At 64.5% G+C, this 17,868-nt stretch overlaps 1 protein-coding gene across 2 annotated transcripts in view; it reads left to right on the top strand.

Moving 5' to 3' along the window:
- SLC12A7 (solute carrier family 12 member 7) overlaps positions 1–17,489 on the top strand; it is a 40,706-nt gene extending 23,217 nt beyond the window's left edge. Inside the window, exons 10-25 of one of the 2 annotated variants that reach the window (XM_060091565.1) lie at positions 561–659; positions 1,231–1,288; positions 1,599–1,773; positions 2,416–2,534; positions 2,780–2,878; positions 3,188–3,307; positions 4,093–4,197; positions 4,638–4,806; positions 9,471–9,666; positions 9,905–10,074; positions 10,417–10,548; positions 11,173–11,280; positions 12,352–12,530; positions 13,087–13,101; positions 16,130–16,263; positions 17,398–17,489. In XM_060091565.1, the coding sequence (XP_059947548.1) occupies positions 561–659; positions 1,231–1,288; positions 1,599–1,773; positions 2,416–2,534; positions 2,780–2,878; positions 3,188–3,307; positions 4,093–4,197; positions 4,638–4,806; positions 9,471–9,666; positions 9,905–10,074; positions 10,417–10,548; positions 11,173–11,280; positions 12,352–12,530; positions 13,087–13,101; positions 16,130–16,263; positions 17,398–17,489 (1,970 nt within the window). The remainder of the gene's footprint in view (positions 1–560; positions 660–1,230; positions 1,289–1,598; positions 1,774–2,415; positions 2,535–2,779; positions 2,879–3,187; positions 3,308–4,092; positions 4,198–4,637; positions 4,807–9,470; positions 9,667–9,904; positions 10,075–10,416; positions 10,549–11,172; positions 11,281–12,351; positions 12,531–13,086; positions 13,102–16,129; positions 16,264–17,397) is intronic. The other variant, XM_060091564.1, reaches the window with a different exon arrangement.
- The last annotated feature ends 379 nt before the right edge of the window (positions 17,490–17,868 follow it).

The following is a 17,868-nucleotide window of genomic DNA, read 5'->3' as shown; positions in this document are numbered from 1 at the left end:
CGGTGGCCAGTCACCGCGTGGGAAGGAGGAGGGTTGAGGCCAGCGGGGAGTCTGTGCTGCGGCTGAGCTACGCTCTGACCCAGGCCTGGCCCCAGAAGTGAGTCAGCATTTGGCCTCACTCTCCAGGGAGTTTCTCACTCCCGGCCACGGGGATCAGCAGAGATCAGAGTGGGGATGAGGTCGGAGCCGGATGCACGCGGAGGCCAGGTCTGGTTTTGACGTCTGTGGCCAGCGTCTGGGATGAGCCGTTCCCTGGTCTCCACCGTGACTTAGTTCACAGCTGGGCTGGCTGTCCCCATGGAGAGCGTGGGGGACATACGGGCACCTGCCCACGTGTCCTGCAGCAGCCTACCCAAGATGTGAAGAGAGGTCAAGCCTGGCTCTGTGAGGCCCGGCATGCAGGCTGGGGGTCTCTCCTTCGCGTCGTGAGGAAGTCCCAGGCCCGTTCTGACTCTGCCCCAGATGGGCCAGGGTGGGCGGGCAGCCGGGCGGGCGGGGGGTGGCATCTCCTAGGTGCCGTCAGCGCCTGTGACCCATCACTTCTCCCTCCATCTCCGTAGGCATCATGGCGGGCTCTAACCGGTCCGGGGACCTCAAGGATGCCCAGAAGTCCATCCCCACTGGAACCATTCTGGCCATCGTGACCACGTCTTTCATTTGTATCTTTCGGGGGATCGAGCGTGGGGGCCAGGTGCTGAGGGTCGGCCGGCTCTGTGCCCTTCTCCGCTCACCGCCGGGCCCTCTGTGCCTCCGGGCGGGCCTCCCTGCTTCCGGCAGTCCTGGCCACACACCCGTGCTCAGAGGGGGCTGGGCTGGCGTTGGCCTGACTTAGGAAAATAAACACAGACTCCTGGACGCCAGCCTGGGTTGATGGTAGAACGTGGCTTTGTCCGAGAACTGCGTGTGGTACCCACACTGTGACGTGTGTCACGTTACTAACGTGTAGCCACGCGTGTGCTCACATCACAGTCTTGTCAGGGGGGCTCACTGGCTTAGAGATGCTAGTGGAGCCTTTCTCCCTGAGCTCACCCCTTTCCCAGCCGGCGAGGTCTCTAGCCCGGTGCCTGTGGTGGTCACCCTGCAGGCCAGGCCTGTCGTGACTGACCTGAGGTCCCCACAGAGCAAGGCCACGGCACGGGGCCCAGGGCAGGGCGGGCAGGGTGTGGGGTCGGTCCAGGGCTGGCTTCAGCTACTGCATCATGCCTGCTGCGTCCTTGACCCAAGCCGCAGACCTTTCCTGCATTGTGCTGTTTGGGGCTTGCATTGAAGGCGTGATCTTACGAGATAAGTACGTTTCATTTATGGCTTCTGGGAACTCGTGGGGTCAGGGCTGGTTTTCTCGAAGGTGATTTTAGCTTTGGGATTGAGAACCCCAGGATTTCTAGCTTTGTGTGTAGCAGGTGGCCCTGTGGCCCACGTGTTGGGGTCTGACCTGTGCGTCCGTCTCCTGCTCAAGCCTGGAGCTGGGGGCCCGCACAGTGACCTCAGGTCCTGGTAGAGCTGGGGTGCAGGGGCTCCCGGGAGAGGCCGTTCCCACTCAGCAGGTGGGAGAAGGTTTCTGTCTTCAGCTCGCGTCTGAAAGCTCGCCGCCCCTCCAGGTTCGGGGAGGCCCTGCAGGGGAACCTCGTCATTGGCATGCTGGCCTGGCCGTCCCCCTGGGTCATCGTCATTGGCTCCTTCTTCTCCACCTGTGGGGCCGGCCTGCAGAGCCTGACGGGGGCCCCACGCCTGCTGCAGGCCATCGCCCGGGACGGCATCATCCCTTTCCTTCAGGTGAGCCCGCTGCTGAGAGCCGGGAACCCCCCCACCCTGGAAGGAGCGCGTCCGGAGGGGCCAGAGATCCTGCCCCGAGGCGTGATCTTTACGGTTGAAGACGGTGGGACCCACGTCCCCGCCTCCAGACTGGCAGCCCACCCCGAGGCCTGCGTTTCTTGTCCCACCCTGTGTCTGCCACGTGTTCTGAATTTCCCTTCTCAGGCCTGCTGCGCAGGAGGAAGGCTGCTGGGAAAGCCTCCCAAGCCCTGCCCTCCCGCAGGGCTGTGCTCGAGGACCCAGGGCCTGCAGCAGGGCCCGCACAGGATCCTCCCAGCGGGCGTGTGCTGTGGGGAGAGCCCCGTCCAGTGCTCGAGGGTGTCGCCTCCTTGCCTGCGCTCGATGAGGGTGTCTGGGGTCTGATGGTACCTGGGCCACCGTCTGCCCTCTGGGTGTCGGGTTTTCCTCCTGGACGTGGCTGGGTGAGGTCCAGGCCGTGTCGTGAGAAGTCCGTCTCTGTTTCTGCCGCAACTCTGAGACCTCTTTTGGGTTGGACCCGACTAGCTCGGCTTCTCGCCTGAGCAGGAGCTTTTTTTCCTGCGTCCTACCCCCGCCGCGGCCAACCCCCCATGGCCCCCAGCCCACCTGCCTTTCTCCTGGCAGGTGTTTGGCCACGGGAAGGCCAACGGGGAGCCCACGTGGGCCCTGCTGCTCACGGCCCTCATCTGCGAGACGGGCATCCTCATCGCCTCTCTGGACAGCGTGGCCCCCATCCTCTCCATGTGAGTGGCCGCTGGCCCCGTTGGCAGCCACCCTGGGGACATGAGACCCCTGCTCAGGGGACAGCAGACGGGAGGGCATAGTGCAGAGTAGGGGGTCAGGCGGTGGGTGACGGGGCAGGTGGACCCCACGGGAGGGGACCGCGATGTGGGCAGGGGGGCTCCGGGGGAGGTGGCGGCGGCTCAGGCAGCTCGGCGGGACCCTGCGGGACCTGGCCCGCCCCTCACGCCGCTGTTCGTGTCCCCAGGTTTTTCCTCATGTGCTACATGTTCGTGAACCTTGCCTGCGCCCTGCAGACCCTGTTGCGCACGCCCAACTGGCGCCCGCGCTTCAAGTATTACCACTGGTGAGAGGCCGTGGGGAACCCGGTCCCCTCCCTTCTCTGGGGCACGTGGTGTGTCTTGGGGGCCACCGGGGTCCCTGGCTCTCCTTCGTGGGACCAGCCCGGTCTCCGAGCCCGGTCTCCTGTAGGCGCCTCGGGGCCGTTTCAGCCCTTGGGATGGTCTGGGTGGAGGAGCCGGTCACAGCATCCTTGCTGTGCTCTTGACGAAACCAAAACAAGGGTTTCTGCTGGGGTCCGAGGCAGCTGCTCAGGTGCCCATCTGGGGGTGCGGGTGGTGAGGCGTGTGCCCCCTCTGAGCTGCCTGCCCCCCAGGACCCTGTCCTTCCTGGGCATGAGCCTGTGCTTCGCGCTCATGTTCATCTGCTCCTGGTACTACGCCCTCTGCGCCATGCTCATTGCCGGCTGCATCTACAAGTACATCGAGTACCGTGGGTGAGCTGCCACTGGCCCCTCTGCCGGGGTGGGTGCTCAGGGACCTCGGGCAGCGGGGGGGTCAGAGCCCGTGCTTCCTGCGGGGGCTGCGTGGGTTCTGCCTGTGACCTCCTGACCGGGGGATGACCGCGTTTGCTCCTTCGAATTGACTCCACGTTTGTTACGACGTTTCATTAGGTTTGTCTATGTGTATCTATGTGTAAGTATAACGTACGTTTTTAGCAGTGCTTAACGGTAGCACTGATGTGCAGTGGATTTTCAGAAATAGACGTTTCTGAAAGGTACACCGTAAAAAACCGAAAGGGTGGGCAGGTTAAGTGCATCTCACAGCCCCTGGCCCATCACTGGGGCATTTCCCCTGGACCCCCTGGACCCCTCCAGGGGCCGAGGCCCTGGGGAGATGGGACCTGGGGTGGGCTTCTCAGGGCACGGGGTGTGGGAGGACCTCCAGGGACACTGCCTGAAGTCCCCTCCCAGCTCCTCCAGGGTGGCTTGGAAGGAGGGTCTGGGGGCCGTGACCACTCCTGCTGGTGAGCCGGGCCACGGCCCGTGAGTCAGAGTCCCCACCCCAGCGCCCTCTCCTTCCTCGATGGCCCCGACTCTGAGACCCTCCGTGGATGCCAATGCCGCCGCCACCCTCCCCGTGCCACCAGGTGCCCCTCCCCATGTCCTGCTGCTTCGTTCTGGGAAGCCCCCTCCTCTGGCACGGAAGCGCCGAGAGGCCCTGAGCGGCCACCTGGGTGCGCTGTGGGCGGGGCCTCACCACCGCCCCCCCACCCCCGCAGGGCCGAGAAGGAGTGGGGTGACGGCATCCGGGGGCTGTCGCTGAACGCCGCCCGCTACGCCCTGCTGCACGTGGAGCACGGCCCCCTCCACACCAAGAACTGGAGGTGAGTGTCCTCACGCCCTCTGACCCCACGGACGCTTGTTCCTAAAAGCAGGCTGCAGGGAGAAGACGGTACCCACCCCCCCGCCAGGAGACGGTTGTCAAGGAAGCTGTTAGCACCTTTGTCCCTTACGTCAGCCTGGGCTGGTCAGCTCGGGTCTCAGCGCCCGCTGGTCATGCATCGGGGGTGGAGGGGGACAAGGGAGGCGAGCTGACGCATTCGGGGGCCTGCCGTGGGTGGAGGGCGTTGACAGTCTTCTCGCCTCTGGGAGGAGGGTGGGGAGGCTGCCCTCGCAGACCCCGAGTTTTACCTGCACTGAAAGCCCGCTGCCCAGCAGGGAGCCTTGGGCATGTGGCCCGGGAGGGGTCTCACGCAGCTCCCCTGGGGTGAGAGCGGTGGCGACTTGCCGTGGTAACAGCTCCCTGCCCCCCGCTGCCCGGCAGGCCGCAGGTGCTGGTGATGGTGAACCTGGACGCCGAGCAGCAGGTGAAGCACCCCCGCCTGCTGTCCTTCACCTCGCAGCTCAAGGCCGGCAAGGGCCTGACCATCGTGGGCTCCGTGCTAGAGGGCACCTTCCTGGACAAGCATGTGGAGGCCCGGCGGGCCGAGGAGGTGGGCCAGGCGCCAGGGAGGGGGCGAAGGGGCCGCACCGGGTCCAAGCCGCTGTGTTTCCAGCTGTGCGCCCGGCCGCAGCCCTGGGTGCTGTGCTGCGTCCTGTCTCAAATTGGACGGCAGGTTCTGAGTTTGAAACGAGCAGGAGGGAGACCTGCGCAGGAGGGTCTGACGTGCGTGGCCCCAAGACCTCAGACGGCGGGTGGGGCTCGGGGCTGTTGAGGGCAGCCGCGGGGCAGGTCTCGCGATAGGCGGGCCCAGCACCCGTCACGTCTGCTCCCACGTTTGGGGCCTGGGCTGCCGGGTCTGCCTGTCCAGAGGCTCCACGGACCAGAGAGGGGACAGCGGGTCAAGGGCACCCAGGCCAGGCCTCCGTCATCCTGACTCAGTGCTCAGCTGGTACCACCGCGACCTCTGATCTCGGTCTGGGGCAGCCCCAGTGCCTGAGCTTCAAAGCCCATCTCATGGGCAATTTCAAACGTGTAGAAACAGTAGATGGTACCACATGGCCATCCCAGCGTGGCCCACGTCCTGTCCCCTTGCCTGCCCGCCCCACCCCGGGAGTGTCGACACCGATCCACCGCTCACTGTCTTTTCACCCCAGACCCCGCGTGTCTGTCTCTGAAACAGGAGGCGGTTCTCACAGCAGCCCCACCACGCCCGTCCACAGGCCGCGTCCGGCCTGCCTGCTCACCACCCCGGCTGTTGGGCTCAGGCGGCTTCCCGTCCGGCTGGGGCGTCTGAGTCTTGCTCTTGGGTGGGTGCTTCGTCAGCCGTTCCCACGTCAGGGTTGCCCGCTGTGCCCTGCTGTCCAGGAGTCTGTAAACCGGGCTGCACCCAGAGGTCTCTGGAGCACGTGGGGGAGGCCCAGCTGCTTGGAGGGGGTCATGGCCTGTGTAGCCCGAGGCATCGACATCCCCTTCCTTGGTTGGCTGGACAGCCGGCCCCCGGGGACCCGCCCTGGCAGCACGCGGCTCTGGTGCAGCTTGTTCAGGGGACGTAGTGTGTCCTCCTCCTCATCTTTCCAGAGGCACCAGCCGTCCTCTCAGCATTGTCGTGACCCAGGGCTTTAATGGGGTAGTTGTTGGTGTTGGCTGGGGGTGTAGACGCCGGGGTTGTGGCTGCGATCCCAGGTGTAGATGCCGGGGTTGTGGCTGCGATCCCAGGTGTAGATGCCAGGGTTGTGGCTGCGATCCCAGGTGTAGACGCCGGGGTTGTGGCCGTGATCCTGGCTGTAGACGCTGGGGTCATGGCTGTGACCTGCGTGTAGATGCCAGGGTTTTGGTCATGGGTGTAGGTGCCAGGGTTTTGGTTGTGAGCCATGGGTGTAGACGCCAGGGTTGTGGCCATGATCCTGGGTTTAGACACTGGGGTTGTGGCTGTGGTCCCGGGTATAGATGCCGGGGTCGTGGCCGTGATCCTGGGTGTAGACGTGGTGTGTCATCCTCGCTGGTGGGACAGTCTCCTTGTGCTGGTGCCGTGGCCTTCTCGACAGCTCCCTGCGTCGGTGTGAAGAAGCTCCAGACCCGTGTCCGAGGGTGGGAAGGTCCCAGCTGTCACGTGTGACATTGCCCAGGCGCTGACAGAGCATCTTCCCTCTCTTACACTCGCAGGTCCTTCTGTTCTCCCAGCGTCTCTGGGGATGGGCAGGGGGCACAGTGGGGCGGGGAGGGGGGCTCCAGCACTGAGTAGGGGGCTCAGTGGCTCCGGGCCCCTGCCCGAAATGGCACCGACTCGGCTGGATTCACAGCCCTCTTTCCAGACAAGAACATCATAACCTGATATGTGTCCTTTTGGACTTTCTCCTGTTGTTTTTTTTTAAACAGATGATCCTGCAGAAATACCATTTAACACACTTATTTTGCTTTGAACTGTTGCTTTTCCAGTTGGCTGGGTGCTTGTTTTGTTTATGACGGCTGCACAGTGTTTGTTTCACGGATGTGCTCTGAGTTTTATTCCGTGAAATTGCTGTCCTGGGGATGGAGGTGGTTCCCATTGCTTTGGTGTCAGGAAGTGTGGTGTAAGCACCACTTAGGTGTGTCGCAGTCCATGGGGGATCGCTCTTAGGATGGATTCTTGCAGTTAGAGCCTCCCTCCCTGGTGCCGTGCCCCCGAGGCTCCGAGCCAAGTTCCAGTTCTGGTCTGCCTGGTAGTTTACGTAAAGGCTGGTCCATGTGGCCGGGAACAGGGGGACCTCAGGCCCCTCTCCGCCGTCTCTTCCTGGGAGGGCTGTGTCCCATTGCTGCCATGGGAAAAGGAAGGCGCAGGTGGGTTTCGCCCCAGTTGTCCGGCATGGATGCAGCTCAGAGCCAAGTGTGTTCCCGAGGGGAGGGGCTGGCATCTGAGGGGCTGGGTGGAGGCACTCACGGGGTCTCAGAGGGTGAGGACCCCAGGGATGCTGCGGTCGGGTGCAGCCAGTTTTGCTGTGCAGCCCACAGCATCTCACCCGCTGGAGGGTCACTGGGCACCCACCCGGTTTTGTAGGTCGAAGGCTGGGCAGTGCACTTGGACCTGCCTCGATTGTTTCAGCGTGTGTCCCGCCCGCGGAAGCAGAGGCCTCGTGAGGGAAGGGCCCTATAGGTTCCTGCTGGGTTAGGGGGACTGAGCGGCTCACGTCAGGTGGCTCAGCAGCTGAGACGTGCTGGCCGGGACGTGGGAAAGGCTGTGCTCTGCCCTCCCCTTCCCGGGTGCGTGAACGAGGCTGGTCTTCTCCGGGGCAGGGAAGGGCTCACACGTTGTCTTCGAGGTCCCACAGGGACCTGGTCCCCAGGGCTCCAGGAGCTGGGTGTGGAGGTAGTGCCTGAGGCCCCAGATGTACCGCTGGGCTGTCCCTCGAAGTTCCCGCGAGACCAGGGTAGCAGGGGCCCTGACACCTCACCGGGCAGCGGAGTGGGCTTTCCAGCAGTGTGATAGAAGAACCACAGAACCCCGCTGTGTCTCCTTGAAGCTGTAGCATCAGGTCAGCATTTCCACCAGTGACCTGAGAAGCTGTTGGTCTCAAAGCTGGAACATGTGGCCTTTAAGCCCCTTGAGCGACCGTGTCCTGATGGGGCCGAGCCCCTGGCCTCTGGTCTCCAGGAAGCGTGGGTCCAGGGATCCCTGAACTGCACTGCGGCTGCACCAAGGCAGCCCTGGGTCACATCCAGGCACCTGTTTGGACTCTTCCTTCTTCAGCCAGCAGCCCTCCGACGTGGTGGCTCAAGTCCGGGTGGTCGAGGGTCGACGTGGCTCCAACCTTTCATAAGAGGTCCTGGGGCATCCGTCCCAAGTACCAGCAACAGGGGCTTAGAACAACCAAGATTCACTGTGTCTCCGCTCTGAGGCCAAAAGTCACACATCGAGGTGCCCCAGGGCCAAGCTCCCTCCTGAGCTCCAGGGGAGGGTCCTTCCTGCCTCGTCCAGCTCCTGGGGCTCCAGGTGTCCCTGGGCTCCTGGCCACGTCCCTTCAGTCTCCACCTCTGTCTTTACGTGGCTTCTCTGTGTCTGTCTTCTCTCCTGTCCCTGACATTGGATTTGGGGCCACCTGGATAATCCAGAATGGTTTCACGTCAAGACCCTTAACTTAATTACATCAGCACAGACTTTTTTCCAATAAGGCCACATTCACAGGTTCTCAGGATTAGGAGGTGGGTGTATCTTTTGGGGGCCACCATCAATTAACCCACTGTGGTCTGTCCTCTGGCCCCCAAAATGCACACCTGCCTGATGTGCAAAGTACGTTTATCTCATCACTGCATCCTCCCAAGTCTCAGCCCCTTACAATGTCAACTAAGTGCAGAATCTCGTCTAAGAACCAGCAGTTCAGAGGTCCCAAATCTCGTCTTCTAAGTCACCTGACTCAGGTGTGGGTGAGATTCCGAGTGGAGTCCATCCTGGGGCAGAATCCCTCTGCCCACAGCCTGTGCGACTTGGAGATGAGCAGTCCGCGTTCCAAAGTGCACTGCGGGACCTGCACGGGGGACACATCCCAGTCGGGGAGGCGCAGATTGGGGGAGCCGGGGGGTTTGGACTCCAGCAGGGCAGTTCATTTGGTGTCCGGCCGGCAGTGCTTCGCTGTGGCTTGAGGCCCCACCCCCAAGCCAGGCCACCAAGGGCCAGTCGGCGTGGCCGGCAGAGGACCCACCGCCCAGGTGGTGCTACGTCAGCAGAAGGCCTGCTGTGGCCACGGTGTGCCGGGCTGTGCTGTGACATGGAGCTGCCCCGGTCGGGTGCCTGGCATGTGGCTGAGGGAGTAGCACTGCACCCGCCGGGCACTTCGCTCCCTCACCACCGCCTTCTAGGACGAGCTATTTGGTTTGATGCTTCCTGACCAAGGTTCCCACAAGCCAGGAGTGAGGGCCAGGGTGTCCATGTGCAACAGGGGGTGGTCTGTGACCCCACAGGTCCCAGTGTGCCCGCAGTGGTGACCTTCACCCCCACTCTCCTGTGGGCACGCACATGTGCGAGTACTCGTGCTCATGTGCACACGCAGGCGGCGCCCGAGAGCACCGGGCCCTGGCCTCGACTCCAGGTACCAAGGGGTGCCCACTGAGCCTCTGGCCTCCACGCGTGAGGCTGTGAGTCCATGTGGGGCCCGCCCGGCCCCTTGTGGTAGGCGGGTGTGCGCTGGCACCTGCTGCCCCAGCCCGCCCCTCACCCCAACCCCGACCCACCTGTGTCCGCAGAACGTCCGGGCCCTGATGGGCGCCGAGAAGGCCAAGGGCTTCTGCCAGCTGGTGGTGTCGTCCAACCTTCGGGACGGCATGTCCCACCTGATCCAGTCGGCTGGCCTGGGGGGCATGAAGCACAACACGGTGCTCATGGCCTGGCCCGAGGCCTGGAAGCGGGAGGACAGTCCTTTCTCGTGGAAGAACTTTGTTGGTGGGTTGGGCCGTTTGGAAGCCTTTTGACGGGAGCCCCTTCCCCTCGTCTTGCCCCCATTTGGCGGTTCCCGGGGGCACCCCAGCTGGGCCACAGAGCAATGGGGGGCAAGGGCCGTGCCCCGCGAGGGGCTTCGTGGGGACCCCGGGCTCCCCCGCCCCCATCCTGCTAGTAAGTCCAGGCTGCTTGGTTCTGCTGTGTGGGCCTGTGACCCCGTGACCTGCCCGCCTCTCCACAGACACTGTCCGTGACACCACAGCAGCGCAGCAGGCCCTGCTGGTGGCCAAGAACGTGGATCTGTTTCCACAAAACCAGGAGCGCTTCAGCGACGGGCACATCGACGTGTGGTGGATCGTGCACGACGGGGGTCTGCTTATGCTGTTGCCTTTCCTGCTGCGGCAGCACAAGGTGCGGGCGGGGTCACGCAGGGGGCGGGGTCATGGGGGTCACGGGGGAGGGGGTCACACGGGGGAGGGGGGCCACACGGGGAGCGGGGCCATCGGGAGGGGGTCACATGGGGGAGGGGGGTCACACGGGGGAGCGGGGCCATCGGGAGGGGGTCACACGGGGGAGGGGGTTCACACGGGGGAGGGGGGTCACACGGGGGAGGGGGGCCACACGGGGAGCGGGGCCATGGGGAAGGGGTCACACGGGGGAGGGGGGTCACATGGGGGAGCGGGGCCATGGGGAGGGGGTCACACGGGGGAGGGAGTGGACAGCGGGCAGGAATGACTCCCCCCTGCCCCCCAGGTGTGGAGGAGGTGCCAGATGCGCATCTTCACGGTGGCCCAGGTGCACGACAACAGCATCCAGATGAAGAAGGACTTGCAGACCTTCCTGTACCACCTCCGGATCAGCGCCGAGGTGGAGGTGGTGGAGATGGTGAGCGCGGGCAGCGGGCGGACGCAGCTCTCATCTGCAGGGTCCCCACGGCCCTTACAGCCCAGGGCCGGCCTGCTTGGGCCGTCCACGACATCTTCTCTGTCCTCTGGCTGTGACGGCGTCTCGGGTTCCTTCCTTCCTTTTCCGTGACCTCGACAGCGTCGAGGAGGGTTAGGCGACTTGTAGTGAGCCCTTCAGTTTAGGTTTGCCTGATGCTTTTCTCGTGGCTGGACTGGGTCGTGGGCTCATGGTAGGAGGACCTGGCTAGACCGAGTGTGACCATGGGACTGGCCGCCTCCTGGGGAATCTGACCTCCAGGGCCAGCGGGAGGGTTACGGTCGGTCCTGTGGGGCGCGTGTGGGCCAGCCTGTGTCCGGAGCCCACGGTTGTGGTGCCTCCTCGTGGGTGTCTCGTGTGTCAGTGAATGTGGGTCCTGGGGCAGGTGGAGAGCGTTCAGTCATGACCTGCACACTCACACGTAGGGGTGGGGATGCCGGGGCCGGGGCTGTGAGCCACAGAGGGCGGACCGGGGGCCCCCAGGCCCACAGCACGCTCGCTGGGGGATGGGGGGTGAGTAGTGATCAGCCTGTGCTAGTTTCTGCTTCCGTGCTTCGGAACCTGTAGGTCGAGAACGACATCTCAGCCTTCACCTACGAGCGGACGCTGGTGATGGAGCAGAGGTCGCAGATGCTGAAGCAGATGCAGCTGTCCAAGACGGAGCAGGAGCGGGAGGTGCATGGGGGCCACGCGGGGGCGCTGCTGGGCCCCGGGGCAGCGTGCGGTGTGTCCACCGGTCCTGGGCCCCGTGGGACTGTCAGGACAGGGTCCTTGAGGCCTCCTCGAGCTTCTGTCCCCACACCTGGTTCTGTGAACAGCCAGTGGCGCGGCTTCTGCCCTCACCTCCCCTCGCCACGTGGCTCGAGGTCGTGCCCTCACAGGCCTCCGGGGTCAGGGCCCGCGTCTGCCCGGCCGTCCTGCTCATGCACGGCCCCGCCCCTCTTACATCACATCCCGACCGGCCACCTCCTCCTGTCCCTCCATCCTCAAACCAGCAGCCGCCAACTCATTACAGCCCTCCCAGCCTTGTCCCCAGCTCACGTGTCCCCGCGGCCCTGCACGGCCTGACCCTGTCCCTGCCTGAGTGACCTTCGCTCTCACCACACAGGCCGCGGTGGTTTCCTGGGGGCCCTGACCCCTCACCCCCACAGGCCTCCAGCTCCTTCTAGCTGTTGTCAGTGCCTTCTTTGCACACAGCTCCTCGGGCACCTTGTGTGACATGGGAGCTCCTTCCCCCTGCACCTCTCCTTCCTTGGGGTGAGGCGCTGACGGCCTCACCCCAAGGACGTGGGCTCCCTGACAGCCCCTCTGCTGTTGATGAGTGAGAGGGTGGGTGAATGGGTGAGGGGAAGGGTGGATGGACGGACGGATGGATGGAAGGACGAGCAAGCGAACGGATGGATGAGGAGGTCAAGGCAGAGCCTGTGTGTGCGGGGCTGTGTCCAGTGCAGAGACGTGCGTGTCAACATCTCCCGTCAACAAATCTGAAGGGGTCCTTTCTCAGGGGCTCTCAGAGCTGGGACAGGAGGAGACAGAAATGTAACGATGGGTTTGGCCTGGAAGCCCAGGAGGAGGGGCCTGGCCAGGCGGGGCTGGGAGGGCCGGTCCAGACGTCCCCAGGCCCCGCCGGCTGTGCTCTGTCCGGGGCCCGGGGCCGGCCGGCTCCTCTCCCCGTGCACGCGCCCTCCCCTGGGCTGGGTTCCTGCCGTCGCGGCGAGGCTGCTCACTGCCCTGCTGTCCCTCCAGGCTCAGCTAATCCACGACAGGAACACCATCTCCCACTCTGCCATGGCCGCCAGGACCCAGGCCCCGTCCACGCTGGACAAGGTGCAGATGACCTGGACGAAGGAGAAGCTGGTGGCCGAGAAGCACCGGAATAAGGACGCCAGCGTGTCCGGGTTCAAGGATCTCTTCAGCCTGAAGCCGTGAGTGTCCCCCTGCAGCAGCCCGCAGCCACGAGGGGCCCCTTTGTCTCCGTGAGGAGCGGCGGGCACATCCAGCCTCGGAGAGGGCGGGGCCGGCCCAGGGCCGCAGCCTCCTTCCAGCGCCAGTTAGCGGGGACGCGGGTGGTGGGTTGGCGGCGATGCCACCGTCCGTGTTGCTGGTGGGTGTCCCAGCACCTAGAGGTCAGGCCTGAACCCCCGCGGTGACCTCCAGGCTGCCCGTCAGGCCAGGGCCCATCCCCCTCCGTGGCTCCTGGCTGTGCTGTCGAGCTGAGGGCCCCCAGGGCTGGCCTGGGGAGGGGTCCCGAGTGGGAGACTAGGACAGTATCTCCCGGGTCTTCGGTGGCGGGGCAGAGCCCTGGAGCCCTGAGTCACCGGCAGGGCCTGGGGGGCCCGAGGGGGCCCGAGGGGTCAGTCTGCTGGAGGAGGACCACAGTCAGCTGAGAAAGGGCAGCCGGGGGTGAGCCCAGTAGTTGTTCGAGGTGTGTGTCGTGTTTCCTCTTAAAGTAACATGCTCTCTGTTTTCTCTTCCATGTAGAGAATGGGGAAACCTGTAAGTCACTCCCTTTACGCGGGACCTCGTAGACGTGTTTGCCTGGCATGCGCTGCACACACAGCCCCCGTGAACCACGTGTGCATGTCCGAGTGTGTGCACAGCCCTGTGTGTGTGCAGGGCCCCATGTGTGGGTGTGCCCGTGAGTACATGTGTGTGCACAGTCCCGTGTGTGCACAGAGCCCTGTGTGTGTGCACACCCCGGTGTGTGTGCATGGCCTTGTGCGTGCATGTGTCCGTGCATACGTGCTCAGCCCCATGTGTGGGTGTGCCCGTGTACATGTGTGTGCCAAGTTCTGTGTGTGTATGCACGTCCCAGTATGTGTGCTCAGCCAGGTGTGTACACGTGTCCGTGTATGTGTGCCTCGGCCGTGTGCACATGTCTGTGTGTGTGCGTGTTCATGTATACATGCCTGGGCCATGTGTATGTGTCCGGGTGTGTGTGCATGTCCTTATATATGCATCTGGCCCGTGTGTGCGTGTCCATGTATATGTGCCTGGGCCACGTGCGCATGTCTGTGTGCAGGTGGCACTCGCCCACTGTGGCTTTCAGTAATTTCCTGTTTAGTCTGCTCGCTCTGTTTGGAGCGGCTCAGGGCCCACACCCAAAATCCCTTCTCTGGGTAGCACGTGAGGACTGAGGCCGGAGGGAGGTTGGTCCCGAGTGGCTCTGCAGCAGAGCAGAGTGTGTGCTGTGCCCGTAGCTGGTAGTGATCGTTCACCCACATCCCTTGGGGCTGGGGGTTCGGACCTCATCTCAGCTCGTCCGGGACGGCGTTTCCTCCTGTCTGCCCAGCACCGGGTGCCTTTTTGCCCCGTAGGAAGCTGCCACCCTTAGTCTCGTGGGAAGGGATGTGGGTGAACCTCCGCGTGGCCGGCCCCAAAGGCTTAGGGCCGGGGCTCCAGGCCCCGCCCGGGGTTGCTGTCTGTCTGTGCATCTGTCCACCCCTTGTTCCCCCACGATTTTCGGACTGCTTTCCCTCCCATGGGAGCCCGGCCAGCGTGCTCCGTGGAGTCTCAGGACTTGGGGTGCACTTCCTGTTCCAGCCCCGAAACCCGAGTGCGTCACACACTGAAGGAGCAAAATGTGCAGATGAGTTGGGAAACGCTGGGCCGAGTACTGCGCTTCCTGCCGTGTTTTCACGACCTTGAAATGCCCTACGGGTAGAGCCTCCTAATTAAAAAGACAAAAACAAACCCGTGGACACAGGAGTGCGTGTCCCCCACCCAAAAGGTGCAGTGAGCCGTGGGCCCGTTCCCCGCGTGCGCCTGGCAGGGGTCAGCAGGGTGCGAGCGGCAGCCGGGACCTCACTCCCGTCTGGCTTCTCCTCGGGCAGGGCTGGAGGGGCTCCCGGAAGGCTGGAGGTCGGCCCACAGGTGGCATGTGCCCAAATGTCCCCACAGTGGGCGCCCTGTGGCGGGTTCGCTGGCCTCCGGGCGTGTGGGCGTCTCTCTCTGTTTCACCAGCCTCCTCCGTGTCTCCGTCAGGAGCCAAGGGTCTGGATTTCCAGCTTTGCCCCCATGGAGCCTTCCTCCGCCCCAGGCGGCCCCCGCCCCAGCCGCAGTTCCCAGCCTCAGAGGACCCCGTGTGGGAAGCCCTTCTCCAGGCTCAGCACACGGCCACGTGCTTCCATTTGGTGGCCTCGTGGCCGGTTGTGGAGGCAGTGCAGGTTTCTGTTAACTTCCTGGACACACGGGCTGCCCCGCCCCACGTCCACGCCTCTCTCGCCTCCACGGGGCCTGTCATCTCGGAGCTGCGGGCCTGTCCAGACCCAAACTCCTGATTTTAAGATTATAAGTGTTTTCAGACTGTTAACCCTGAGAGGCCCTTGAGTGTCACACACGCATTCCTGGGATCGCCTTGTCCCCAGACGCACTGGTAATTGTGGTCCATCCTGGTAACTGATTCACGGTTCTTGTAACGAAAGACCCTTGACTGCTGTGGACAGAGACCCAACCTGTAATTTTGCCAGATAAAATTGGAGAGAGGAAAGCAAGGGCTCCATCTCCGTTTCCCTCCTGGTAATTGGAGGCTGTAATTGGATTTATTTGGCTTAAGGGTTGTGTTCATCAAAGGTTGTGGCCCGGAACGCGTCCTGGGGGCCTGTCCCTGACCCCTTGTGTGGCGGCCTCTGTCTGTGTGTCTGCCCATCTGCCGACCCCTCGCATGTCCGAGGCATGGAGACCTTTGAGCTGTGTATCCTGTGTGCGGCCCCAGAGTTGGCGGAGGTGCTGGTGCAGTGAGGCAGGTCTTCCCAGCCAGGGGGTCTGCTCCCTGCTTCTTGGAACCCAGCTCAGTGGGGAGGGGGGAGGGCAGGCACGCAGGTGCCTGAGCACCTGGTGTCCGCAGTCTTGCTTCCCCGGGGATCCTCCCTTGGGGGCCACCGCCAGGCCTGGTTGCCCGGGACCCTTCGAGAACCACCGGTGCACAGTAGATGCTCCGCCCGCTTCAAGGAGTGTGGGGACTGGGCAGGCAGTGAGCATACGGGCACAGGGTCCGGGTCACCGAGGGCGGGGGCTCTCATCCTTCAACCGTTGGCGGGGTGGACACAGAGCCGGGGGTGGGCCTCATGGCGGACGCACTCTCAGCCGGCATCTCCGGCTCTGTTCCAGGACCTCGGGCCTCCAGAGCGGGTGGAGGGCTGCGCCCTTCCTCGCCCACCCTCTGTGCAGCCCCCTGGACCCCATCCTGCGTTGGAAGCAGCGAGGGGCGGCGTTTGGGGCAGGCTCAGCTGCAGGGCGGGGGTCTCAACGGGAGACACTCTGTGACCTAGAGGTGCACGCTGTGCCGTCGAAGGGGCTGCCCCCCTACACCCGAGGGGCAGTGCTTGGGGAGCAGAAGCTGCTGGTTCGCCCGGCTGTCAGCTTGGCCTCCGCATGCAATCGCCGTGCCGGGGGTTCTCCGGGTGGCGGGTCTGATCTGTTTCCACCCGCCCTTCCTGATGGAAGTGGAGCGGGCAGGGTGGGGCCTGAGCCCGGCACCCAGGACCCCGGCTGGAGGTGCCGAGAGACCGTCTTCCTCCCACAGGGACCAGTCCAACGTGCGGAGGATGCACACGGCCGTGAAGCTCAATGGCGTCGTCCTTGACAAGTCCCAGGATGCCCAGCTGGTCCTGCTCAACATGCCAGGCCCCCCCAGAAACCGGCAGGGGGATGAGAACTGTATCCTTTCCCGGGCGCCGCCCCCACGTCGGGGCACTACTGCCACGGCAGGACAACACCCCTCTCCTCTCCTGCTCAGCGGAGACGCCCGGGGCAGGGGTCGGGAGCCGCAGGGCCCTCGACGTCAGGTGGGGCGGCCAGCCCGGGTGGCCCGGACCGGAGCCGCTTTGCCACGGGCCGCCCTCAGGGCTGTGGGCAGGCAGACGCAGAGGCTGCGAGCGGGCGGCTCCTGCCGGCTGCCTGGGCCCCACGTGGCCGGCAGGGGGCCGGGAGCCAGCGGGCGAGTGTGCTCCTCCTTCCCACGTTTGAGCTGCTGGGGCCCCAGGGCAGCCGGGCGGGGGAGCCCCAGGAGTTGCCCCTGATTGCCTCAGGCATGAGCACCGGGGCCGAGGGGCAGTGTGGCCACGTGACTGAGGAGGGGGCCTTCCCGGGGCCTCCCCGAGGATCACAGTGGCCCCTAGATCAGGGTGGTAAGTGAGGGGCACGTGGGCTCAGACCGAACGCCTGGCCGGGGAGTCGCCGCATCACCGACCCTGACCCTTCCTGCTGCAGCGCCGGTTCTGGGTCCTCATCGGCGCTGGACTCTGAGCTCCCGCCTGGCCGGGTCCTTTCCTGCCCGTCTCTAGGATGTGGCAGAGCCGTGGCTCCACCCCCAAGCCCTTACCAGCACCAGGTACCCTGAAGCCCCCCGGCGGGTGGAGCCCTCGTGGGTCAGCCGCGAGGCACGAGGCTGTCATCCTGGCCTCGCGGTCACAGGTCGGTCCCCCGGGGGCAGGACGAGGTGGGAGGAGGCACGCAGCCTGGTGCCCGGGTTCTAAGCCTCAGGCTGAGCACACGCTTCAGGGGTCTGTGCCTCGTGGTGACCGGGACGCCCCTTGGGGATGGACAGGCCCCTCCTTGGTAGGGTCAGTGCCCTTCTTCCCTCACACTGGCCCCCTCCTCCCCTACCCCCCACCCCCACCCCAAGTGTCCTCCCCGAAGGCCCTGGATCCCGGCCTTCCCCGTCCCGTCCTCGCCTCCTTCTCCAGCCGAGGCCTAACTGGACGTGGGCTCTTGGGTGGTACAGGCGCTCCGTGCACCCTTTCAGCCATGCACCTGGCGGGGTTGGCTTTGTCCTTAACTCAGTGCCCCCAGACATGGAGTTCCTCGAGGTCCTGACTGAGGGGCTCAACAGGGTCCTCCTGGTTAGGGGCAGCGGCCGGGAGGTGGTCACCATCTACTCCTAACGTTCGGCCGCACCGGGGATGTGCCTGGCAGCTGTGCGGATGGCGCCGCAACGCTTGCTGACCGGCACCTGAATACCACCGGGGGCTCTCCTGTCCAGGCCAAGAGCCGGCACGTGACTCATGTTTTCCTCGCGGCCGAGGGGAGGCGCGAAGCCCTTGTGCCCCCCTTCACCCCCGCCCCGGAGAGGCTGGCCGTGACCTGGGACATGGCCGGCCGTCTCGTGGTGACAGAGGAGGTGGGAAGCCCCTTGGATTCTAGAAGCAATTTCCCCAGGTTGGATCTTTGGGCTGTCGTGCAGTTATGTTCACTCACACCCCTCACCAGGGTTCCTGCGAGAAGCCGCACAGACTGAGGTTGATCCTCGGCTGCTGAGGGCTC

Source organism: Mesoplodon densirostris, chromosome 3 (assembly GCF_025265405.1).
Source record: "Mesoplodon densirostris isolate mMesDen1 chromosome 3, mMesDen1 primary haplotype, whole genome shotgun sequence".
Lineage (NCBI taxonomy): Eukaryota > Metazoa > Chordata > Mammalia > Artiodactyla > Ziphiidae > Mesoplodon > Mesoplodon densirostris.
This window is presented reverse-complemented; position numbering and strand designations above follow the sequence as displayed.